Source organism: Glycine soja, chromosome 1 (assembly GCF_004193775.1).
Source record: "Glycine soja cultivar W05 chromosome 1, ASM419377v2, whole genome shotgun sequence".
In the NCBI taxonomy this organism is placed as follows: domain Eukaryota; kingdom Viridiplantae; phylum Streptophyta; class Magnoliopsida; order Fabales; family Fabaceae; genus Glycine; species Glycine soja.
Window position 1 is genome coordinate 28,319,550 of NC_041002.1, and position 22,160 is coordinate 28,341,709.

Genomic DNA, 22,160 nt, shown 5'->3' on the forward strand with positions numbered 1-22,160 from the left:
GTCCTCTGGTATCTCTAAAATGGGAGTAGAAGGGTTAGCTGGTCTCTCATGTACTGGTGTAGGAGGATCTGCTACCTGCTGAGCAAAAGATAGTTCTATCCCTGGTGAGGGTGGATCTTTTGGGGTCTGTGGTGTCCTCTCAGGAGTAGCAACCTCCTGTTTCAATTGTGACTCACCTGCTTCAACAGTCTCATGTATAACTGGCACAATTGGCTCAGGAAAAACAGCCTCGTCAGCCTCATCTCTACTCCTGCACCTGAAAAATCAAAAGCTCCAGGGATGGTAGCCTCAGAAGACGCATCTTGTACCTGGGCACTGGGGCCCTCACCCTCTCTCACAATAGAAGGTACGATTCTAGGCTAGGATACCTTCTCATTGAACTGTTTTACTGACAGAATGGACCCTGGAAGAGCTACCACCTGTAGGCTTTGCAGTAATAAAATCTGTCGCTAATGAATACTTTGAAGCATGGCTTCAAAGCGCTGAGAGTCATGGGTAGCTGGTGTAGGCGTGGCAGAAGTGGGAGGAGCTGGTGGTGCAGAAGAAGAAGGAACATCTGTTGGTCGAGCCTTTACCTTCCTGGCCCCTCTGAAGTTAACTGCCAGATCATCCACATTCCAACAGTTTTTCTTAATGTAGGCCAAGTTAATGGTCGGGCTTAGGCTCTCATAGGTCAGACTGTCAGAGGTAACTCCTCTAGCTCTGCATAGAGCAGTGATTAAGGCTAGGAATCCGAGCATAGAGGAGTTACTCTAGGCAATGGAAGAAATCTGACCTGAGATTAGGGCTCCGATCTTCATGTCCATGCCTATGACTAAGCCGTAAACCAACCTGGCTCTATCCATATTAAGATCAGAGGTGTGGGAAGTGGGAGTCAGGTTGCTGTAGGAGAGGACACTCTATATCTGTGCAAGAGTGGTGAGATCTTTCCTTAGAAGCTTCCAAGGATGGCCCTCTGCATTCAAAACAAAACCCCTACCAGGGATGCAGAGACGAGCAGCAAACTCTTGAGGATCAATCCTCATCCTCGAAAACCTGGAATAGGTAGGCAGTGTCTCACCGTCCTTCTAGACTACTGGAGTCTCTAAGAAGGAATTCAGGCTCTCAGCATCAATCCTGATTAAATGTCCTCTCACCCTCACTTGCTTAGGGCTCTGGTCTTCCGGGCTGTATAAGTTGGCATAGAATTCTTTAACCACCGCCACATCTATGCTTCCCTCCTGAAGGTTGGCGAGGCGTTTATGTAGGTTACGCCTCTCCAACTCTGCCTTAAACTCGTCGAATTCAGTATGATAAATCTTAACATTCCTTTCCGGAAGGATCCTCCAGTCCATAATGTTATCAGTATATCGGTTCTAGGCTTCCAAGGATTGGAATCTCTTGGTATCTTACTGAGCCTGTGGCCTAGAAGCAGTGCTCTTCTTTTTTCTTGAAGCCATCTGAAATAAAAGGAACCAAAAATACATTAGACTGGAATTTATTCAAGTTCAAAAATAGAAATTGAAAGCTGAATTTAACTGTAGGCGCTTAGTGAAATACTGCAGGCTTAGCGCACCTTAGGCAAAGCAACAAACTGGCTTAGCGCAACAAGTTGCGCTTAGCCTGTTATGACAACAAATTTTTTTTTGCATAATCGGCTTAGCAAGATAGGTACTCACTTAGCCCAGAGCAAATTATTTCACACAGTGGCTTAGCGCATTAGATGCGCTTAGCCCAAAGATTGTCGCAATGAATTGCGCTAAGCTCAGTAGGGCCGGCTTAGCGCTTGTCAAAACTTCAAGATTGTCTAAGTGATATGGCTTAGCGAATCAGACACGCTTAGCCAATCACTTGCTGCAAGGAATTGCGCTTAGCTCAAATCAGCTTGGCTTAGCGCGTGACGGCCTTCTCAGATTTTTTTCTAAATTACTCGGGCTTAGCAGGACGACACTCGCTTAGCCCTCGTGTTGTCTCTTTTCGAGTTTTGGTGGCTTAGCTCACAAAGATGTCGCTTAGCCATGTTTATACCAGATGATGAACATTCATCTGAAAAGATGAACTCATTTAGCGCAGCACGGCTGGCTTAGCGAGTTTGCCTGTGAATGCATACATTCACGCACTTTTGATGAACTCACTTAGCGCATCAGCCGCACTTAGCGAGTTCGTCGCGTTTTCCAAACAAAACACAAAAAACGAACTTTGTTTTCTTCTCTTTTTAGGCCTCTAAAAGGCACCTATCAAACATGAAAAACCATCAAATGTACCCACACAGTACAATCCTTAACAAAGTCCTAATTTTTATCTATTCTATTTACAAAATAATCCTAAAAATTAAATTGCTAACCTTATGTCTTCTATCCTAAGGTTTCAACAAAAGCAAAAGCATAAATAAAGTGAGGAACTTACTTGGATCAGAGGTGCTTTGTGAAGACTAACAGAAGATGCCAGAAGGATGCACAAATGCAATGCGCAAGTATTTGGGAGAGAGAGAGATTGCAGGGGATGTGTTTTAGAAAATCTGAGTGCAACTGCTATTACACTCACTTATCTATTTTTCGACCAACTCGCTTAACGAGTGCGGCCGCTAAGCAGTAGCGAGATATGTTTGGTTTCTCAACATGCTCGCTTAGCAGGCCATTTCGCTGAGCCCAAGCCCAAATTTTGAAATTCAATTTTTTTATTGGGCTTAGCGCAAATAGGCGCGCTCAACGAGTTGTGCAGATGAAAATTCCTGCAACTCTCACTAAGCCGGGCCCATGGCTGGCTTAGATGATATACTTCATGCTACATATAGAGGGGTATGGACTTAGAGCTATCTAGGCCGCAAAGAATAGGGCTTAGCACAAGGTGACTGCGTTTAGCCACTAAACATGACGCGCTTAGCGGATGGCTCTGGCTTAGCCCAATTCAGACCGAGCTGAATTTGGCTTAGTTCAGCCGTGATCAGCTTAACTAGCCCAAATATCTAAAGATGCAAGGGTTGATGCGCTCAGTGCCATTACGACGTGCTTAGCGCATTGAAGACATGCACTCAACCAGAAAGGTTGCGCTTAGCGAGAGGACTATTTTTCAGAAAAAAATTTCGAAGTTAAGATCGGTCCCCTTTTAAAAGAAACCCCTATATTTATCATTAAAAACAAGCTAATAAACCCCTTTTTCAATGATCACCAAGCATATTCTAACTTATGTAATGTATGAAAACAGAATGAAAGAAATCAGCATCGGGTTGCCTCCCAGGAAGCGTTTCTTTAATGTCATTAGCTTGACACATATACCTCAATGGGTGATAAAATGCAAGATGGTGTTTGCCTTCTCAAACTCTCCACCATGGTATAGTTTCAATCTTTGACCATTCACCACCCATGTTCTGTCAGGGTCTTGAGATTGTGGATCATGCAGCTCTATTGCACCATAAGGCCGAACATTCTTAATGACAAAAGGTCCAAACCATTTGGACTTCAATTTACCAGGAAATAATTTCAATCTTGAATTAAAAAGTAGTACCTATTGTCCTGGTTTAAGATCTCTCTTCAACAACTTTTTATCGTGATAGGCTTGGACTCTTTCTTTGTATATTTTTGAAGATTCATACGTTGTCAGTCACATTTCTTCTAATTCCAAAAGTTGAATCTTCCTTTGCTCCCTGGATGCCTTCTCATCAAAATTTAGGAATTTTAGAGCCCAATATACTTGGTGTTCCATTTCAACTGGTAAATGACATGATTTCCCATACACCAGTTGAAAAGGAGATAAACCAATTAGGGTCTTGTATGCAGTTCTGTAAGCCCATAATGTATCTTCCAATTTGATTGACCAATCTTTTTTGGTTGACGCCACTGTTTTCTCTAGTATCTTCTTTAATTCTCTATTGGATACTTCAGCTTGGCCATTAGTTTGAGGGTGATAGGGTGATGCTACCTTATTGACTCAACACCTTTTGAAGCTGAGCATTACAAAAATGCGAACCACCATCACTAATCAAAATCTGAGGCACTCCAAATCGAGCAAAAATATTTTTCTTTATAAATTTTACCATAGCCTTATGTCGCAACCTACCCTTCGGCGGGAGGGCGACGCGAGACTCGCGGGATGCGTGTTCCACGAAAGGAATACGCGCAGAGTCGCCACCAACGTTTATTTGAGGAAAACGTCGGAAAAACCGGAAAAGACGCGATCTACGAACTTTTAAGTGAAAGGTTCGGGAGTTGTATTTACGCACGGGGAAGGTATTAGCACCCCACACGTCCGTCCCAAGGGACGACAGCCTTTAATCGAATGTGCAAACATGACTTTGATTTTTTATGTTCCCTTTATATGTCTTTATATCCTTTATACCCTTTTTATATTTTTTCTCTTTTTGTGGTCGACAAGGGTGTTTCCCTTTGCTCCTACGTATTCCTCAATTTGCGATGAGGAAATCAGACCTACGTAGTTCTTTCTTATCAAGTGATTCTTTTTACTTTAAGAGGTGATCATTTTAAGGCGTTGGACCTTAAAAATGATCCATTTTACTTAGTGAGAAATTGAAATGACAAACTTCAAAAGCCTATTTTTGTGGACGAGCTTGACTAGGCGAGTTGATTTTAGCCTTAGTTTCACCTTAGTTATTAATCAATTCGATTAAGAATGAGAAATCCCAAAGAGAAAACGTCCGATTGATTTTCCGCTTTATTTTACTAAAAAGATATTTTTTGATTATTATATTATTTTTTACCTCTTTTTGATTTCCAACGTGGTTACGGCACGACCGAACGGTCGGAATTGATTTTAACCGAAGTTAACGGATAATACAATTCAAATGTTCGGTGGAAATTTATTTTATTTTTAAGTTAAGCGAGAAATGACTTAAGCGAAATGGCTTAAGCATGTCAACAGGGGGTATAAAAAGTAAACAAAACGAGAATAAAAATGCACGAAACACAATGTGGACCACTACGGGTACATAGAATGAATCGAAAAGCTTGGTTCGAGGTACTTACCCGTTGAAGATCGAAGAACGATGAAGAACGAATGAAGAACGTCGAAGAACGGTTCAAACCTTTGCGAGATTCCTCACGGAAAACGTTACGGAAACGTTTCGGAAGCGCCTCGGCTTAGATTTTCTTCACGGAAACAATTTTTCCAAGCAAATTCCAAAGAGAGAGAAGTGCCTAAGGGGGTGGACCCTTTTCTTCTTGCATTCCTCCCCTATTTATAGCAAAATAGGGGAGGTGGTTGCCGCCCAGCTCGCCCAGGCGAGCTCAGCTCGCCCAGGCGAGCAGGGTTGCTTCCTCCAGAAGCAACCGCCTTCTGGAGGAATCTTCTGGAGGGCCCAAATGGGCCTGGGTGCTATTTGCACCCCCATTTTCACTAAGTACACCCCCCTCTGCTGTTTTTTGGTGATTCTTTTTTCGTAAAGTTACGGAAACTTACGAATTTCGTAACGATACTTGTTTTCTTTCCGTAATGTTACGGAACCTTGCGGATTACATAATCATCCCCTTTTTGACTTACGGAATGTTACGGAACCTCACTTAATTATGCAACGATGCTTCCATTTGATTTCCGGTGTGTCACGGAAACTTACGGATTGTGCATCAACATTTTTTTGGTTTTTCGGCATGTCCTGGAATTTCATAAATTGCCTAATGATGGGTGCCAAGCACCTCACAAGGACCAAAGAATGGTCGCATGTCATCAAGCAAAGGTCCCCGGACGAAATTAGGGTATGACAGTTGCCCCTCTTTACTTGTCTTTTATTGGAGATAAAAGAAAAGTAAAGATAAGACACTAATTTCGTCCCTCTCGATTTGACGAGAGTCGCGGGTGACCATAAAATCTCCACATGCAAATGACTTGTTGTTCCCAGAATTTCACAAATTGCCTAATGATGGGTGCCAAGCACCTCACAAGGACCAAAGAATGGTCGCATGTCATCAAGCAAAGGTCCCCGAAAATCAGTGTATGACACTAATTTCGCTCCTCTCGGTTGACGAGAGTCGCGGGTGACCGTGACTTGTCGTTCCTAGGATTTCACAAATTGCCTAATGATGGGTGCCAAGCACCTCACAAGGACCAAAGAATGGTCACATGTCATCAAGCAAAGGTCCCCGAAAATCAGTGTATGACACTAATTTCGCTCCTCTCGGTTGACGAGAGTCGCGGGCGACCATGAAATTTCCGCATGTAAATGACTTTGTTGTTCCCGGAGGAACAAAAGGTGCAGAAGACTGTGTCAGCCCCTGCATGCTATCAAGCGTTCTGTCTTACAGATAGCAAAAGAATGGGTGCGAATAACCATAAGGTATCTCCGCGTATCATGGGTGCAGAATGACCAAACTTGGTCTCTGCTTGTCATCGGGCCCGCCGCCTCTGGATGACAAAAGGGTGCGAATAACCATAAGGTATCTCCGCGTATCATGGGTACAGAATGACCAAACTTGGTCTCTGCTTGTCATCGGGCCCGCCGCCTCTGGATGACAAAAGGGTGCGAATAACCATAAGGTATCTCCGCGTATCATGGGTGCAGAATGACCAAACTTGGTCTCTGCTTGTCATCGGGCCCGCCGCCTCTGGATGACAAAAGGGTGCGAATAACCATAAGGTATCTCCGCGTATGATGGGTGCAGAATGACCAAACTTGGTCTCTGCTTGTCATCGGGCCCGCCACCTCTGGATGACAAAAGGGTGCGAATAACCATAAGGTATCTCCGCGTATCATGGGTGCAGAATGACCAAACTTGGTCTCTGCTTGTCATCGGGCCCGCCGCCTCTGGATGACAAAAGGGTGCGAATAACCATAAGGTATCTCCGCGTATCATGGGTGCAGAATGACCAAACTTGGTCTCTGCTTGTCATCGGGCCCGCCGCCTCTGGATGACAAAAGGGTGCGAATAACCATAAGGTATCTCCGCGTATCATGGGTGCAGAATGACCAAACTTGGTCTCTGCTTGTCATCGGGCTCGCCGCCTCTGGATGACAAAAGGGTGCGCGTCACATGACCTCAGGGTCAGTATGACAAAGATTATGGGGCGGCCGACAAAAGCAAAGCTCTTGCTCCTACGTATCCTCCAATGAGGAACTCAGACCTACGTAGTTCTGGATAACTTGTGAGACTTGAAAAGTCTCCATCGGAAAATGCTGACATCTCCGGAAAAGGCCAGATGACCACATTGGCCTCTGCTCATCAATCACACTTGGGGTCACTGAATGACGAGGTGCGGATAACCGTAAGGTGTCTCCGCGGGCTACCAGCTCTTGAGTTATGGCAACAAAAGGCGGTGTGGTCGACAAAAGCGAGGCTCTTGCTCCTACGTATCCTCCAATGAGGAACTCAGACCTACGTAGTTCTGGATAACTTGTGAGACTTGAAAAAGTCTCGGTGTTTTCTTCGCTAAAATGCAAACATGCTTTAGTAACGAGATAAATATTCCAACTGATTAGAGCAGCATACGCTTATTTTGAGTGGAAAACAATGCGTTTACCGGGGAAGGAGAGTCTGCTGATGAAATCCCCCATAACCATAAATGAGATTTTGGATGTTAGCATTTCGTTTCTAAATGAACATTTAGAGGAAACACTGGGTTCGACAAAATAGAAGAAAATCACTCAAAGTGTATCAATCTCGCACAGGTAAGTGTTTCATCCTAATTCCGAACCATAGATATGTCATGACTTGACTTTGCAAATTATTTCCTATCAAATCAAAAATTACACGCGTGATCATGGATCAACAGGGCTTCCCTTGGGAATGGGTTCTTTTGGTGGTTTCTTCTTTCGGCTTTTGTGTGTTTTTGGCTTTTGATTTTCCTGGCTTTTTCTTTTTTCTGTTTTTTTTGTTTAGTGCGGGGCGAGAAAAAAGGGTTGCTAGCGCACGGGATTTTGGTTGGTAATTAAAGGGAGAAGACCATTTTAGGTTGTGGTTCTCTTTCCTTCCTTTGTTCATTTGGTGACGATTCTGTATTGTTCAGATATTGTCTGGTCAAAAGACTTTTCTGCATATTTCTTCTAGTTTCTTTGATCAAGAACTTTCTTTCCTTCCTTTTTTTACTTTCTCCCATTCTTTGGTTGGGAATTTTCTTTCTTTTCTTTTTGCTTTCTCCCACTCTTTGATTGGGAATTTCCTTTCTTTTCTTTTTGCTTTCTCCCACTCTTTGATTGGGAATTTCCTTTCTTTTCTTTTTGCTTTCTCCCACTCTTTGATTGGGAATTTCCTTTCTTTTCTTTTTTGCTTTCTCTTTGATTGGAAATTTCCTTTCCTTCCCTTTTTTTTTTTGCTTCCGAGGGTAAGGTTTATGGTGAGTCAGGATTTTGGCTCAAGGCTTGTAGAATGGCTAGACATGATACATGTCAGGGTTTGGTTTGGTTCAAGGATAAAAAGGGATGCCCCACATTATTTCCATGACACAAATGCAAAAATGATGATTTGGAAATTTTATGCAAAACTGGTCATGCATGCACCTATGCGGACACTCAAGTGTCAAATTTTTATGGTCATGTGATGCTAGGGCTCAGGATTCATTTCCTCTATTTTAAATCAACCCAATGTTTCCAAAATATGTTCTTTTATCAATTTGTGCATTCATCCGAGTCCATTTCGGTGCGTCTGGGAAAATCTTCACAGCATTCACCCTTCAGGTGCATACACATTTTCCAAAAACTGGTTATGATCAATGAATTTTTTCAAAGAAAAGTTGGAAATCGTCTCTTTTCAAAAGCATGTCATTTTTGGCTAGACAACTTACTTTCTCTTTTTCCACCTTTTTCCTTACTTGCCTTCTTCTTTTTTTTCTCTTATTTGCTCTCTTTTTCATTTCATTTTCTTTTCTTTTGTTCTCTTTTCCATTTCATTTTCTTTTCTTTTCTATTTTTATTTTTATGATGATTTTTTTGTTTATTTTACATATATGCTTTCGAACGATGTTCCTAGACGAAGAACTCTACACAGTTCCAGAATTTCAAACATCATCGATAGTAATGATATATAAATACTAACGCACCAATCTAAACAAAAATGTATGCGCTGTACAAATGACAATCGAAACAACAAAAACAAACGTTAGTCTCTCAAGTCAAAACAATAACATAGAATAAAAATGACAAAAGAAATATGAAAGAAAACATGAATCTGGGGATCTCCCAGTCACGTGTCTCCACTTCCTCCCAAGAAGTCAAGCAAATCGGCCATCTCCTCATCCTCGTGGGCTTCTTCTCCATCGCCGGGAGCTTCTGGGGGTGCCTCTCCTGCTTGGGCCTCCGGCCAATCTCCGGGCCATGCAACCTCTGCCCTGAACTGGTCTGGAGTAGGGCATGAAAAAGGAGCGAAGCCCTGGCTCTGCATGCTAAGGCTCATCTGGTACAGACAATCATGGGTCCGTACATGTGCTCGGTGGTTGGCCGCCTGCTGGCGAACCAAATGCCGTAAATACTGCTCCATGTCAAATGCCCCAGCCTGGCCAGCCTGATGAGGTGGTGGGGGCGCGCCTGCGGCCTGTGGAGCATCACCCTGAGCCTGTCTCTGGGTACAGTACTTCTCGATAAAAGCCCGGGTGATGGGCGGCCGAATCACCTTGGTAGGTGCAACGGGGACTCCGAACGACTGGCAGAGTCCTGTGATCAGTGCGGGGAATCCCAGGGCCCTGTTGGACTTATCTGGGTCCAAAGGGTGCCTAGTGGGCGCCATACCTGCAAAAATATAGATGGCATCAGCGATCAACTGAGCCACATGGATGCTCATCCGTGTCAGGATGGCGTACACCAGCTGGCACTTCGGCATGGGGAGGTCGGAATTATGATCGGTGGGCAGGATGTTGCTGAGCAGCAGAGTCATCCATATCTGAGTCAGGGTGGTCATGTTGGTGCGCATGATCCGCACCCGTCTTCCGGCAGCAGTCCGGGCAAAATCCTGCCCCGGTATACATAGCAGCTGGGCGATGGCCTCCTCATCGAACCCATCAGACCGGTTCCTCCTCTGGCCATACTCGCATTCCTGGCCCTCTTCCAATACCATCGGATATCCCAGGAGCTGGCTGATAGCGTCGGCATCGAACGGGATCCACTGACCCCTAACCCAGGATCTCATGTCACGCATGCCCTCCTCTGTTGGCCAAGCATTGGCATAAAACTCAAGGACTATTTCTGGATCAAACTTGGCCATGGGAGTAACCAGTGGTGCCCACCGCCGGCGCCCTATTTCCTCCTGGAAATCAGTATACTCGTCGTCCCTGAGCTGGACGCGTCGCTCCCGGAGAAACGACCATCCCTTGATGGCTTCGAAGCGCTGCTGGTGCACAATGCTCCTAAAGCGGTGACTGTCGTACTCCGGGGCGGAACTAGTTCCTTCGGCCGCCTTGTCCTTCCTGGACCTCTTTGAGGCAAGCTTCCTCGGGGCCATTCCTGCGAAGGCAAACATTTGGAAAGTTAGTTTTACCAGTGGGACATTACTCTTAAAGCAAAAATGGCATATAACCTCCTCCCATAAATACAAACACCAATGTAAATTTAGAGCAAGCTTATGCGCATATTTCCTTACGAACGTTCTCTTGCACAAGACATTCTATTAACTAAGAAAAATGCACCCATACACAATCAAGGCAGCTTCGTTACCTAGATTATTTACACGTACTTCCAAGGTGTATTTGTTACTTACATCACACACATCTCCTTGGCTAAATTTACATACATGCATACTCAAAGCATTTTGGGGTACCAAAAATTGCACATGTGCACATCTTGGTATTTCTAATACCTATACATACGCAAACTTCATGATGAATCTTGACTATCTTCACAAAAGGGTGCTACATTTCATGCTCTTTTTTCAAGTTTTTGCTACTTAAAGCCGCATGCAAATTCAAGCATATTTTCCTTTGCTGACTAAAATTGTATTCAAATTAAAAGGTATATATTTTTTTGTAATATGTTTTCTTCACATAACATGCAACACATTTATATACATTTTTTGTGAGACATTTTTGACTACCAAAAATTGTATATACATACATTCAAGTATTTTGCTATTCATACCCAAAGTGCAAATTGCCAAAGGTATCTTGCTACCTATTCTAAACCTACACATTCATGACGAGCCCAATTCCTAAACATCTAGGCGTAGGGAAAATATTGTAGCGTGGCCCATAGCTGATTGCTGGCCAAAAAAGGGTAACTTTACCCAACATGCACCTCCCTTTGTGCTCTTTTTGCATAAAATTTCAGTTTCTAGGACTAGGATATATGTGGGGCCATTACTCTAGCTCTTTCAAAAATGAATGCATGTCCCAAAAATATGTGCAAACCAAATTGCCCCATGGCTTGTTTCCCTACAAAAAATCACGCGCTAATGCCATTGAGGCATTTCACCGAACACTTGGTGGGCGCGCGTTTAGGCATCAATAGCAAGAGAACGGGGACAATGTGGCATGCCCCATTACTTCAAAATGCATTATAGGCCTAGGGCCATCTCATACAAACCCCCAATTCAACTTAATCAAGCGAGAAAACAAACCAAAATTGCCCCACATATTTGAGCACATTCCCACAATTTAGAGCACCAAAAGGAGATCAAAATACACCAATGAAAAGCTAGAAAGCTTAGGGATGGAATACTTACTTGTTGGTGATGAACAAAAGCGCGGAACGGAATCAAAAAATGCGAAAAGTGATGACCCTAAGACTGCAAACTCGTAAATCCTGTGGGTATGGCTTTTGAAAGGGGGGAAAAGAAGTTTTTGAATGAAAAAAACGTCCCCCCTTTCGTCACTTTTATATTTTGGTGCAGAGGTGGCTCGCCCAGGCGAGCTAACCTGCACTTTTTTTTTTTTTTTTTTTTTTTTTTTTTTTTTGAGGGGAACATTTAAACATGCCCCTCCCTTCTCATGGATTAGCATCTTGCCTAACTTGAACTTACTTAGGTTAGAATTAGGCGTTGATTACTTATTTTATTATTGTTATCATTTTTTTTTTCTTTTTAAAACAAACAAATAGTAAAAGAAAGCTGCAAAATACAAAGGATACGGGGCTGCCTTGCAGCGACATTCTCTGCTCGTTTCGCACAGAGAAAGGCAACGATCGGTCGGTCGTGACCCCATCCCCGCTTGCGTTCGTCCTGCAAGTAATAAACAACCAGGTATGGCCAATCTTGACCGCGTCATTACCCTACCTCGATTGGTTTCTGTCGTTCATGTTTTGTCTCTACTCCAGAAGGTAGCCCAAGGTGATCCTGCCCCTGTTTTACCACAACAATATACATGCGTATGTGTATGCGTATGCATGAATGTTTTCAAACGCAGAAAATTTAGGGGAAGTTGGTTCAGGTTCAATTCTAATTAAGCGCTTGTGGGATCCCATAAACTGAGCGGAAGGGCTCAGGTGATCACAGATTAATGCAAGGTGTGAAACTAACGTGAGGACTAAAAGCCTCGAATCCACGTTCATTTCTTTGAAAGATTGTAACGAGAGATACAATAGACAGGAAATCCCTGGGGGAAATCCAGAAAACGCATAAAGATAAAGAACATGCAGCGACATCCTTAATTGCCCCAGCTTCTAAGCATAATATTGTTTGACGACATCAGAGTTCACGGGTGAAGGTAGCTCTTCGCCATCCATGTTGGTAAGCACCAAAGCTCCTCCGGAAAAAGCCCTCTTCACGACAAAAGGCCCTTCGTAGTTCGGGGCCCATTTCCCTCGATGGTCCTTGACAGCATGGGACATTTTCTTTAGCACAAGGTCTCCCTCATGGAACTTGCGTAAGCGTACTTTCTTGTCGAATGCACTCTTCATTCTTTGCTGGTATAAGCGCCCATGACTCATGGCCGTTAAGCGCTTACCCTCAATGAGGTTGAGCTGATCGTAGCGTGTTTGAGCCCACTCTGATTCCTTTAACCCGGATTCTGCCAAGATCCTTAATGACGGGACTTCTACCTCAAATGGTAACACCGCCTCCATCCCATATACCAATGAGAACGGCGTTGCCCCAGTTGACGTTCGCACTGAAGTCCGGTAACCGTGTAACGCGAATGGGAGCATCTCGTGCCAATCCTTGTATGACACGGTCATCTTTTGGATAATCTTTTTGATATTCTTATTGGCTGCTTCCACGACTCCATTCATCTTTGGCCGGTAGGGCGTGGAATTGTGATGCTGGATTTTAAACTCCTCGCACATTTCTGCCATCATCTTATTATTCAGGTTGGTGCCGTTGTCCGTGATAATCTTTCTTGGCAAACCATATCGGCAGATGATCTCCTTCTTAATGAACCTGACCACCACATTCCTCGTGACATTGGTATATGAAGCCGCCTCGACCCACTTGGTGAAATAATCTATTGCTACGAGGATGAAGCGATGACCATTCGAGGCCTTGGGCTCAATGGCCCCGATGACATCTATTCCCCACATGGAGAAAGGCCAAGGGGCGGTCATGACATTCAGAGGATGTGGTGGGGCATTGACATTATCTGCGAATGCTTGACATTTGTGGCACTTCCTCACATGGACACAACAATCACTTTCCATGGTAAGCCAGTAATAACCTGCTCTTAAGATCTTCCTGGCCATAGCATGCCCGTTGGCGTGCGTTCCAAACGAGCCCTCATGGACTTCCTCGATCATGTGATTTGCCTCCTTGGCATCCACACATCGCAGGAGTGTCATGTCGTGATTTCTCTTATACAGTGTGCCTCCGCTCATGAAGAAACTGGCTGCCAACCTCCTCAATGTCCTTTTATCGTTGTCGGCAATCTCTGGCGGGTATTCTTTGCTTACGACATATCGCTTGATGTCGTAATACCAAGGCTTTCCGTCCCGTTCCTCTTCCACTTGGCAACAATGTGCGGGTTTGCCACGACACTGAAATTCAATGTAGGGTAGGTCCCCGTGCGGTGTTAGCTGGAACATAGATGCCAACGTAGCGAGTGCATCCGCCATTTGGTTTTCCTCGCGGGGAACATGATGGAAGGAGATCTCATCGAAAGTCTTAGCCAATTCCTTGATGTAGGCTTTGTAGGGTATCAGCTTGGGATCTCTAGTTTCCCATTCCCCTCTCAGCTGATGGATTACCAACGCTGAGTCGCCGTACACCTTGAGTAGTTTGACATCGGAGTCAATTGCTGCCTGGACGGCTAGGGCACATGCTTCATATTCGGCCATGTTGTTGGTGCAGTCGAATCCTAGCCTGGCTGTGAAAGGTACACATTGATTGTCCGGAGAGATCAACACTGCCCCAACGCCATGACCTAGAATGTTTGACGCTCCGTCAAACCATACGGTCCATTTGTCCCGATCTTCGTCCAACTTTTCCTCGAACAAGGCCATGATGTCCTCATCCGGGAATTCCGGATGCATGGGCTGGTAGTCGTTAAGAGGCTGTTGGGCCAAATAATCTGCCAAAGCGCTTCCTTTTATCGCCTTTTGGGTGACGTAGACTATATCAAACTCAGATAGCAAGACTTGCCACCGGGCGATTCGTCCTGTGAGAGCTGGCTTTTCAAAGATGTACTTAACCGGGTCCATTTTGGATATCAACCAGGTAGTATGACTCAGCATGTACTGCCTTAGGCGATGGGACGCCCATACTAAAGCACAACACGTTCTTTCGAGCAAGGAGTAATTCATCTCACAGGTCGTGAACTTCTTACTTAGGTAGTAAACAGCGCGCTCTTTCTTCCCGGATTCGTCATGTTGCCCCAGCATACACCCCATTGACTCGTCCAAGATTGTCATGTACAAAATGAGAGGCCTTCCAGGTACTGGTGGCATAAGCACGGGAGGATTCATTAGGCACTTTTTGATCCTTCCAAAAGCCTCTTGGCAATCCTCATTCCACCGATCAGTTTGGTTTTTGCGCAAGAGTTTAAACAACGGCTCACAAATGGCGGTGAGCTGCGATATGAATCTGGCAATATAATTCAAGCGCCCCAGGAAACCTCGGACTTGCCTCTCTGTACGGGGTTCTGGCATCTCAAGGATAGCCTTCACTTTTTCGGGGTCTACCTCTATCCCTTTCTGGCTTACAACGAAACCAAGCAATTTCCCTGATTTGACCCCAAAGGTACACTTAGCGGGGTTCAACCTTAATTGATATTTCTTAAGCCTTTCGAACAACTTCCGCAGGTTGACAAGGTGTTCTTCCTCAGATTTAGATTTAGCAATTATGTCGTCCACGTAGACCTCGATCTCTTGATGCATCATATCATGGAACAAAGCTACCATGGCCCGTTGATAAGTTGCCCCGGCATTCTTGAGTCCAAAGGACATCACCTTGTAACAGAACGTTCCCCACAGGGTGACGAAAGTAGTCTTTTCCATATCCTCGGGCGCCATCTTTATCTGATTGTAACCAGAGAAACCATCCATGAAGGAAAATAAAGCGAAATTGGCCGTGTTATCTACGAGGATATCGATGTGTGGTAACGGAAAATTGTCCTTGGGACTGGCCCGATTCAGGTCCCGGTAATCTACACACATTCGTACTTTCCCTCCTTTTTTAGGAACTGGTATGATGTTGGCAACCCATTCTGGATACCGAGCGACGGCCAGAAATCCAGCGTCAAATTGCTTCTTCACTTCTTCTTTTATCTTCAAGGATGTTTCGGGCTTCATTCTCCTCAATTTCTGTTTTACTGGGGAACACCCGGGATTTAGAGGTAATCGGTGCTGCACAATGTCAGAACTCAAACCGGGCATATCTTGGTATGACCAAGCAAAGATGTCTTGGTAGTCTTTTAGCAGGATTATTAACTCTTCACGGATAGGTGCGGTAATGCCTGTACCTATCTTTACTTCCCTCTTTCCACTGCCAATTCCTAAGTCTACTAGCTCTGTTTCTTCTTGATGAGGCCCCATTTCTTGGTCCTCATGGGCGACCATTCTTTCTAGTTCCGAAGGAAGTCCCACATCCTCATCTCCTTCATCTTCCGTTTGATTCATTTCTTGCTCGAAGTTGATAGACGGGTCCCAGGTATTAGTACCTTCGGGGGACTCGTCATCGAATCTGCCGTTTTAGAAAAAGAAGTAAACATGCAAATGAATGAGAATGGGTAGAGACCAGGAACAGATGAAGAAAGATCCTTGTATTATAAATTCAAAAACAAAAGACACAAAGCTTTAACAAAATGAAAAACTCTAAAGCCTAGGCCCAACTATAGAGCTTTTAAAACCGTAAAGGTTTACATTATGCTTGTTGCATAAATGCCGGGGCGTTCCTCCACTCGCCAATTTCCCAACTGGAAATCAGGAGGGCATGGTCGGACCAAATCCGAAGTACTTGGAACATCATCTTCACATATCGCGAACACTTGACCTTCGTCTCCCAGACCCGCACTTATAAAGCTTCTACTTATGTGGCAGGGCGGGCTTCCTTCACTTTCTTGTCTCCAACGCGAGCTCTGACCACTGTCCTTCCTTCCCGCGATGCTTCTTTTCATGTCCGCCTGAGTGGGCTTATAGCCTAAACCATACTTCCCACGATTTCCTTGGGTTTTTATCAGGCTAGTTATGCCGCCATTGTCTTTGCCTAAACCCATCCCGGGTTCATAACCGTTCCCCAACATAACTCGGGCCATCATTACCGCCGCATCGGACAGACAAGGTTGCCCAAAGAGGGAGTCCACGGAGGAAATGCTGACCACCTCAAAAGACTGGAAAGCGGTTTCTAACGATTCTTCTGCGGCTTCCACATAAGGCATGGAGGATGGGCAGCTTACCAAGATATCTTCCTCGCCTGACACGATGACCAAGTGCCCCTCCACTACGAATTTCAGCTTTTGGTGGAGTGTAGAAGGCACAACTCCCACTGAGTGGATCCAAGGGCGCCCCAACAGGCAGCTGTAGGGGGGGTTAATATCCATTATTTGGAAGGTGACTTGACAGGTGTGAGGGCCTATTTGTACTGGGAGATCGATCTCTCCCCTAACCTCTCGGCGAGTGCCGTCGAAGGCCCGAACCACCATTGAACTTGGTTTTAAATGGGAAGCATTGAATGGTAACTTGTCCAAAGTGCTCTTAGGCATCACGTTTAAACTGGAACCATTATCGATGAGTACCTTGGCCACGATATGGTCCATACACTTGACTGATACGTGTAAAGCCTTATTATGCCCTCTCCCCTCGGCGGGGATTTCTTCTTCGGCGAAGGCAAGATAGTTGTTGGCAGTGATATTGTTGACCAGCCCTCCGAAACCTTCTACCGAAATATCTTGGGCCACGTGAGCCTCGTTCAGCACTTTTACTAGCAGAGCCCGATGAGGCTCGGAGCTCATAAGTAACTCTAGCAGCGAGACCCTAGCCGGGGTTTTGTTGAGCTGTTCGATAACCTTGAATTCGCTCTGCTGAATTATCCGAAGGAACTCGCTGGCTTCCTCTAGCGACACCTCCTTTCTACCATCCCTTTTCTCTGGGGGCCCCCTTGCTGGCATATCTTTATTCGAAGCGTGGGGTGCTTCGCCATCTGTTCCTCCACCACTTTTCCTTTTCCTTTGACGTCGGCGGGTTGGACTGGTAGGTCCGGAGGTGCGAACACACGACCACTACGGGTCACACCGCTCAGCCCCGTGATATTTGTTACTTTAGCTGACAGCGAGCTGACGTCAGTGACTTCTTCTTCCTTCTTCCCCGGAGGTGTATATCTCCACGGGACCGCGTGACTATTTTGGTACGGGAAAGGAACAGGTTTGGCCATTAAGGGGTGCCCGGGCTTTTGCGAGGCTGCACTTTTAGTGAAGTATATCACCAAGGGTTTGGGCTTCGCAACACCGCTCCCCTCCGTAGATTGCATGCATATATGCTGCTCTTCTTTTCCTTTAATGCCGACTTCTAGTCGACCTTGGTCTATCATCCGCTGTAACAATTCCTCTACTTCCAAACACGTCTCCATGTCATGCATCTCGCCGGGATGTAGCAGACAGGAATCCTCCTTACACCCACTATGGGGAATTACACCTCCCTTTTGTAGGGCCTCAAAGATAAACCTCCTAGGGGTTGCCACATCTCTCAACGGTTTAGACCTGTGGGGCCTATCGGATTCAACTGCATTAACTGCTCCCCCTCCATGATTGGCGAGCGGGTTGGTCCTTACATTGGGCCGATCCTCTTGGAAAGTCAGCCATTCGGCATCCATTAGATGTTGGACCTTGTATTTAAGGGCCAAGCATTTTTCGATGGAATGCCCCGGGGCACCCCCATGGTACTTGCAAGTTGCATTAGGGTCATACCACTTCGGGAAAGGGGGTTCGAGGACCCTTCCGGGAGTTACCACGGCCAAATGATTGGCGATGAGGGATGGTAGAAGATCTTCGTACGTCATTGGGAGCGGGGTGAATTCCGGCAACGGCCTCGGAGGGAAGTTCCTTGTCGTGTTGGAATTACCGGCCGGTCGAGCCGTGTTCGGAGTTGGAACTTGGGGAGCTTCCCTCTGGGTGGGTGCCTTAGGCTGCACGGGTGTTGAACTAGAGGCGTTCCCAGCATGAGCCGAGAAGCTTGGGTGATGTTGCGCGTACTGATGGGTACCATGAGGTGTTTGCTGGGGTTTGACCCATGCGGGTGTTGAAGAGACGGCATGGGCATCTCCTTCCTTCCTTTTTGCCCCTGTTGCCCCGATTCTTTTGGCGTTCACGTTTGTGGAGGAAACGTAATCAAACTTTCCTCTCTTCAATCCCACCTCGATTCCTTCCCCGGCAAACACCAGATCCGCAAAGCTGGACGGCATGTAACCCACTAGCTTCTCATAGTAGAACACTGGCAGAGTGTCTACCATCATGGTGATCATCTCTCTCTCAACCATGGGAGGAGCTACTTGTGCCGCCAAATCCCTCCATCGCTGCGCATATTCTTTAAAGGTTTCACCCTCTTTCTTGAACATATTCTGCAGTTGAGTACGGTCAGGAGCCATATCAGAATTGTACTGATACTGCCTTAGGAAGGCGGTAATCAGATCCTTCCAAGTACGGATACGGGAAGCTTCCAAATTAGTGTACCACACTACCGCAGCTCCGGCCAAGCTATCCTGAAAGAAGTGTATCAACAGCTTTTCATCTTTAGAATGGGCGCCCATCTTACGGCAGTACATTTTGAGGTGGTTTTTGGGACAAGTCGTCCCTTTATACTTGTCGAAGTCCGGCACTTTGAACTTCGGGGGAATAACAACATCGGGTACTAAGCAAAGATCCGTCATGTCTGCAAACGGATAGTCCCCAAATCCTTCCACAGCCTTAATCTTTCCTCGAGGAGATCGAGCTTCCTCCTTTCTTCAGTTGCCGGGGGCGGCCTTTCCATAGACAAAACTATTGGCGATGCTGCGAGGTTGGGTTGAGGCAACGTGCCTGGTGCCGGCCCTTCAGGGATCGGGGGATAAAACTCGACATCCCTCCGAGCATAATCTTGAGGGTCTTTATGGACTTCGTCGGGCTGCTGAGGAGGTTCTTTTTCATGGACGGGAGAGGCAATGTGGCCCGCATCTTCTTGCAAGATGGGTGGTGAATAGTTGGGCGGCAATCCATAAGGGTAAGCCGCTCGGTTGTATCCCAGGTGAGGGCCGCCATCGTGCCCCAGTGCGTCCCTTCCCCGTCCTACTATGTTTGAGGGAGGATGGTGCGTAGTTGCCAAGAGAGTCGGGTCTGCTTCGGCAGCCGAACTGACAGCGGCGGCAGTGGCCCGCGTTCTTCTCCATGAGCTGTTTCATACCTAACATGGCTTCCATCATGGAGGCCATTTGTTCTTTCAGAGCCGACATGTCGGCTTTTCATCTGTTCCTGCGTCTCCTCTTGATCACCCATCGTTCTAGATTTGGATCTGGTGCGATAGGGATCCCTTGCGGCGCGTTTAGTTATGGTGTTTTTCCCTAAAAAACCAAACGTGAGGAGTGGGTAAAGAAAGAAAATGCATGCTAGAGATGAGATGTAGGAGTGATTTGATTTGCACAAGTTTTTTGGAGTAGAAACATGGGACCAACTCATTTTATTTCAAAAAGGAAGTCATATCTAGTCAAGGTCTAAAAGACCATACAAGTTTCCTAACGATTTCTAATTATGTGGGCCATTAAGTCTATCATATGCTGACAATAGCCGAGAAGCCCATGAATCTCTTCGGGGGCGGAGTAGGTGTCTGCCATCGCCTTGGCCTTGGCTAACAATCGGGGAAGTTCTTGACTCCCGTTCAAGGTAAGAGCAAACCGATCCATCCACATGGTTGCCTCTTGGTGTAAAGAGTCGATCACCCCTTCCTCTAGCCTCTTTTTCCGCATATACTTGGGCATACTCATCCGCGATTCTATGCTCGTGGGCCGTGGCTAGACCCAACTCTTCTTGGTACTTGGCGATGATAGCTAACATGTTGGTTTCTGTCTCGCATAGACGCTGAGACAAGCTTCTTTTGGACCTTGAACAAGCAATCAACTCCTCTTTCAGAACCATGCTATGTGCTCGCGACTGGTCCCTTTCTTCCCTTCGCAACTTGAGTTCATTATTGCTTACCCCATAGAGCTCCGCGAAATTTGTTCCGGCCATACTCTTCCTTGCGAGCCCTCTTGGTCTCTTGTTCAAGGGCTCTTGCGGTAATTGCATTCTCTTCCCGTAACCCGGCGCACTCCTTCCGAACGTGATGTAGCAGCCAACTTGAACTTCTCCTTGGCGAGTTTTGCCTTTCCTAACTCGCTTTTGAGAGCTTGGACTTCCTTGTCCTCTTCCGGTGCTTCAAAATTCCCTTCGCTGACGACTTTAACTTGGCGAGCCAATCTAAAACCTCGTATGCGAACTTTCAGCCATTCGTGTACCCACCAATGATGCCATTACGAATGCCTCTAAGCTCTTGATCTTTCCTTAACGGGGTTTCCCATGCCTTATGGATTCTTTGTATAGTCTTGGAATTTTGTGCGCCGAGATCCCTCACAAGGAAGGAGACATGCTTTCTTCCGTCGGTGCTCCCCTCATGGGGTACCCTAGTTGTCTTATAGCGAGCGTGGGATTGTAATTAATACAACCCCTCGTTCCTACCAGCGGAATGTTTGGGTATCTTCCACATGAGAAAAGGACTCCTTCTTTTCCTTCCTTCCCATCGGGGGAACCAACTGATTGTTCTACTTCCTATCCCGGCCAAGAGCTGGTCCCAATCCATTCTCCTCTTTTCAGTACACGAGCGATGGCTCAGGAGCGGACATGGATGTCTTCGTGTCTTGTTGGAACAAGTGTGAAACCAACCAAACACAGAGGCGGGTAAGCAACAGATGATCCGTGCGCTACTCTTCTCGCACTTCGGTCAAATGTGTCAATAGATCTGCCAAGACAGCTACCACCGGACTTTCCTTGCTATGGTGGTAGGCAAGGAAAGCGTCGATTGCTGCTAGGTCTACCAAACCATCCACATTTGGAAGAGGACAACCCCGAAAATTAGCAAAGCTAACACATCCATAAACGGGACCCAGTCTCCTTGATTGGCCATACCCCTCGCCTTGTCTTCTAGGTACTTCTGTGGCAGGCCCGCTATGCCGTTCCGAGTCTGTTTTATGCGGTCCAAACCTCTGGCTGAATCCCTTGACCACAGTTGCAATTCTGCTCAAAGAGGGGAGACACCCGGAGGAAAGATATGGTTTCCTTCCCCCGAGAGGACATCCTAGAATTTCCTCAAATTCTTCAATGGTTGGTACTAATTGGAAGTCCCCGAATGTGAAGCATCTCAAGGCTGGTCGTAGTATTGGGTAAGTGATGCAATGGCTTCTATGGACACCTCTGCTATGGTCAACTCTAAGATCTTTCCGTAAGTCTTGCAGAAGGCTTGCATTTGGAGGGGTTCCATCAACCGCCCTAATTCCTTGATGCTGGTGGTATCTAGCTTTTGACCTTGACTTGGTAGAACCTCTTGCCGGTTTGATTTGTTCCCATGCTTACTAAAGTGAGACAAAAGCTGGTGCAAATCAAAACCCGATACTCATGGGTGGGATGGATGAATGCATGATGGAATGCATATGACACAGATGCAATCTAGGAATGTGGGGGTCCGGGGAATTTGTCCCTTCTTAGATACGACGTCTAGGGTAGCGAAATGCCCCAACGCACGTTTTTAAGAAGGCGACACGGACCCTCCGTTGGTTTGTTTACAGTAGGGATCAAGACAGAACCCATATGTAATGCCTATGCAAAAGACACAATGCGGGAATGTGCACAGTATGACAATATTTACCGAACATAAGCAAAAGGGTATATGATACTCATGC

At 45.9% G+C, this 22,160-nt stretch overlaps 1 protein-coding gene across 1 annotated transcript in view; it reads right to left on the minus strand.

Annotated features, from left to right (window-relative positions):
- Positions 1-1,388: 1,388 nt before the first annotated feature.
- The window catches only part of LOC114420967, a 42,218-nt gene continuing 21,446 nt past the window's right edge, over positions 1,389-22,160 (minus strand). The window contains exon 4 of the mRNA XM_028386733.1: positions 1,389-1,439. Coding sequence (XP_028242534.1) covers positions 1,389-1,439 — 51 coding nt within the window. The remainder of the gene's footprint in view (positions 1,440-22,160) is intronic.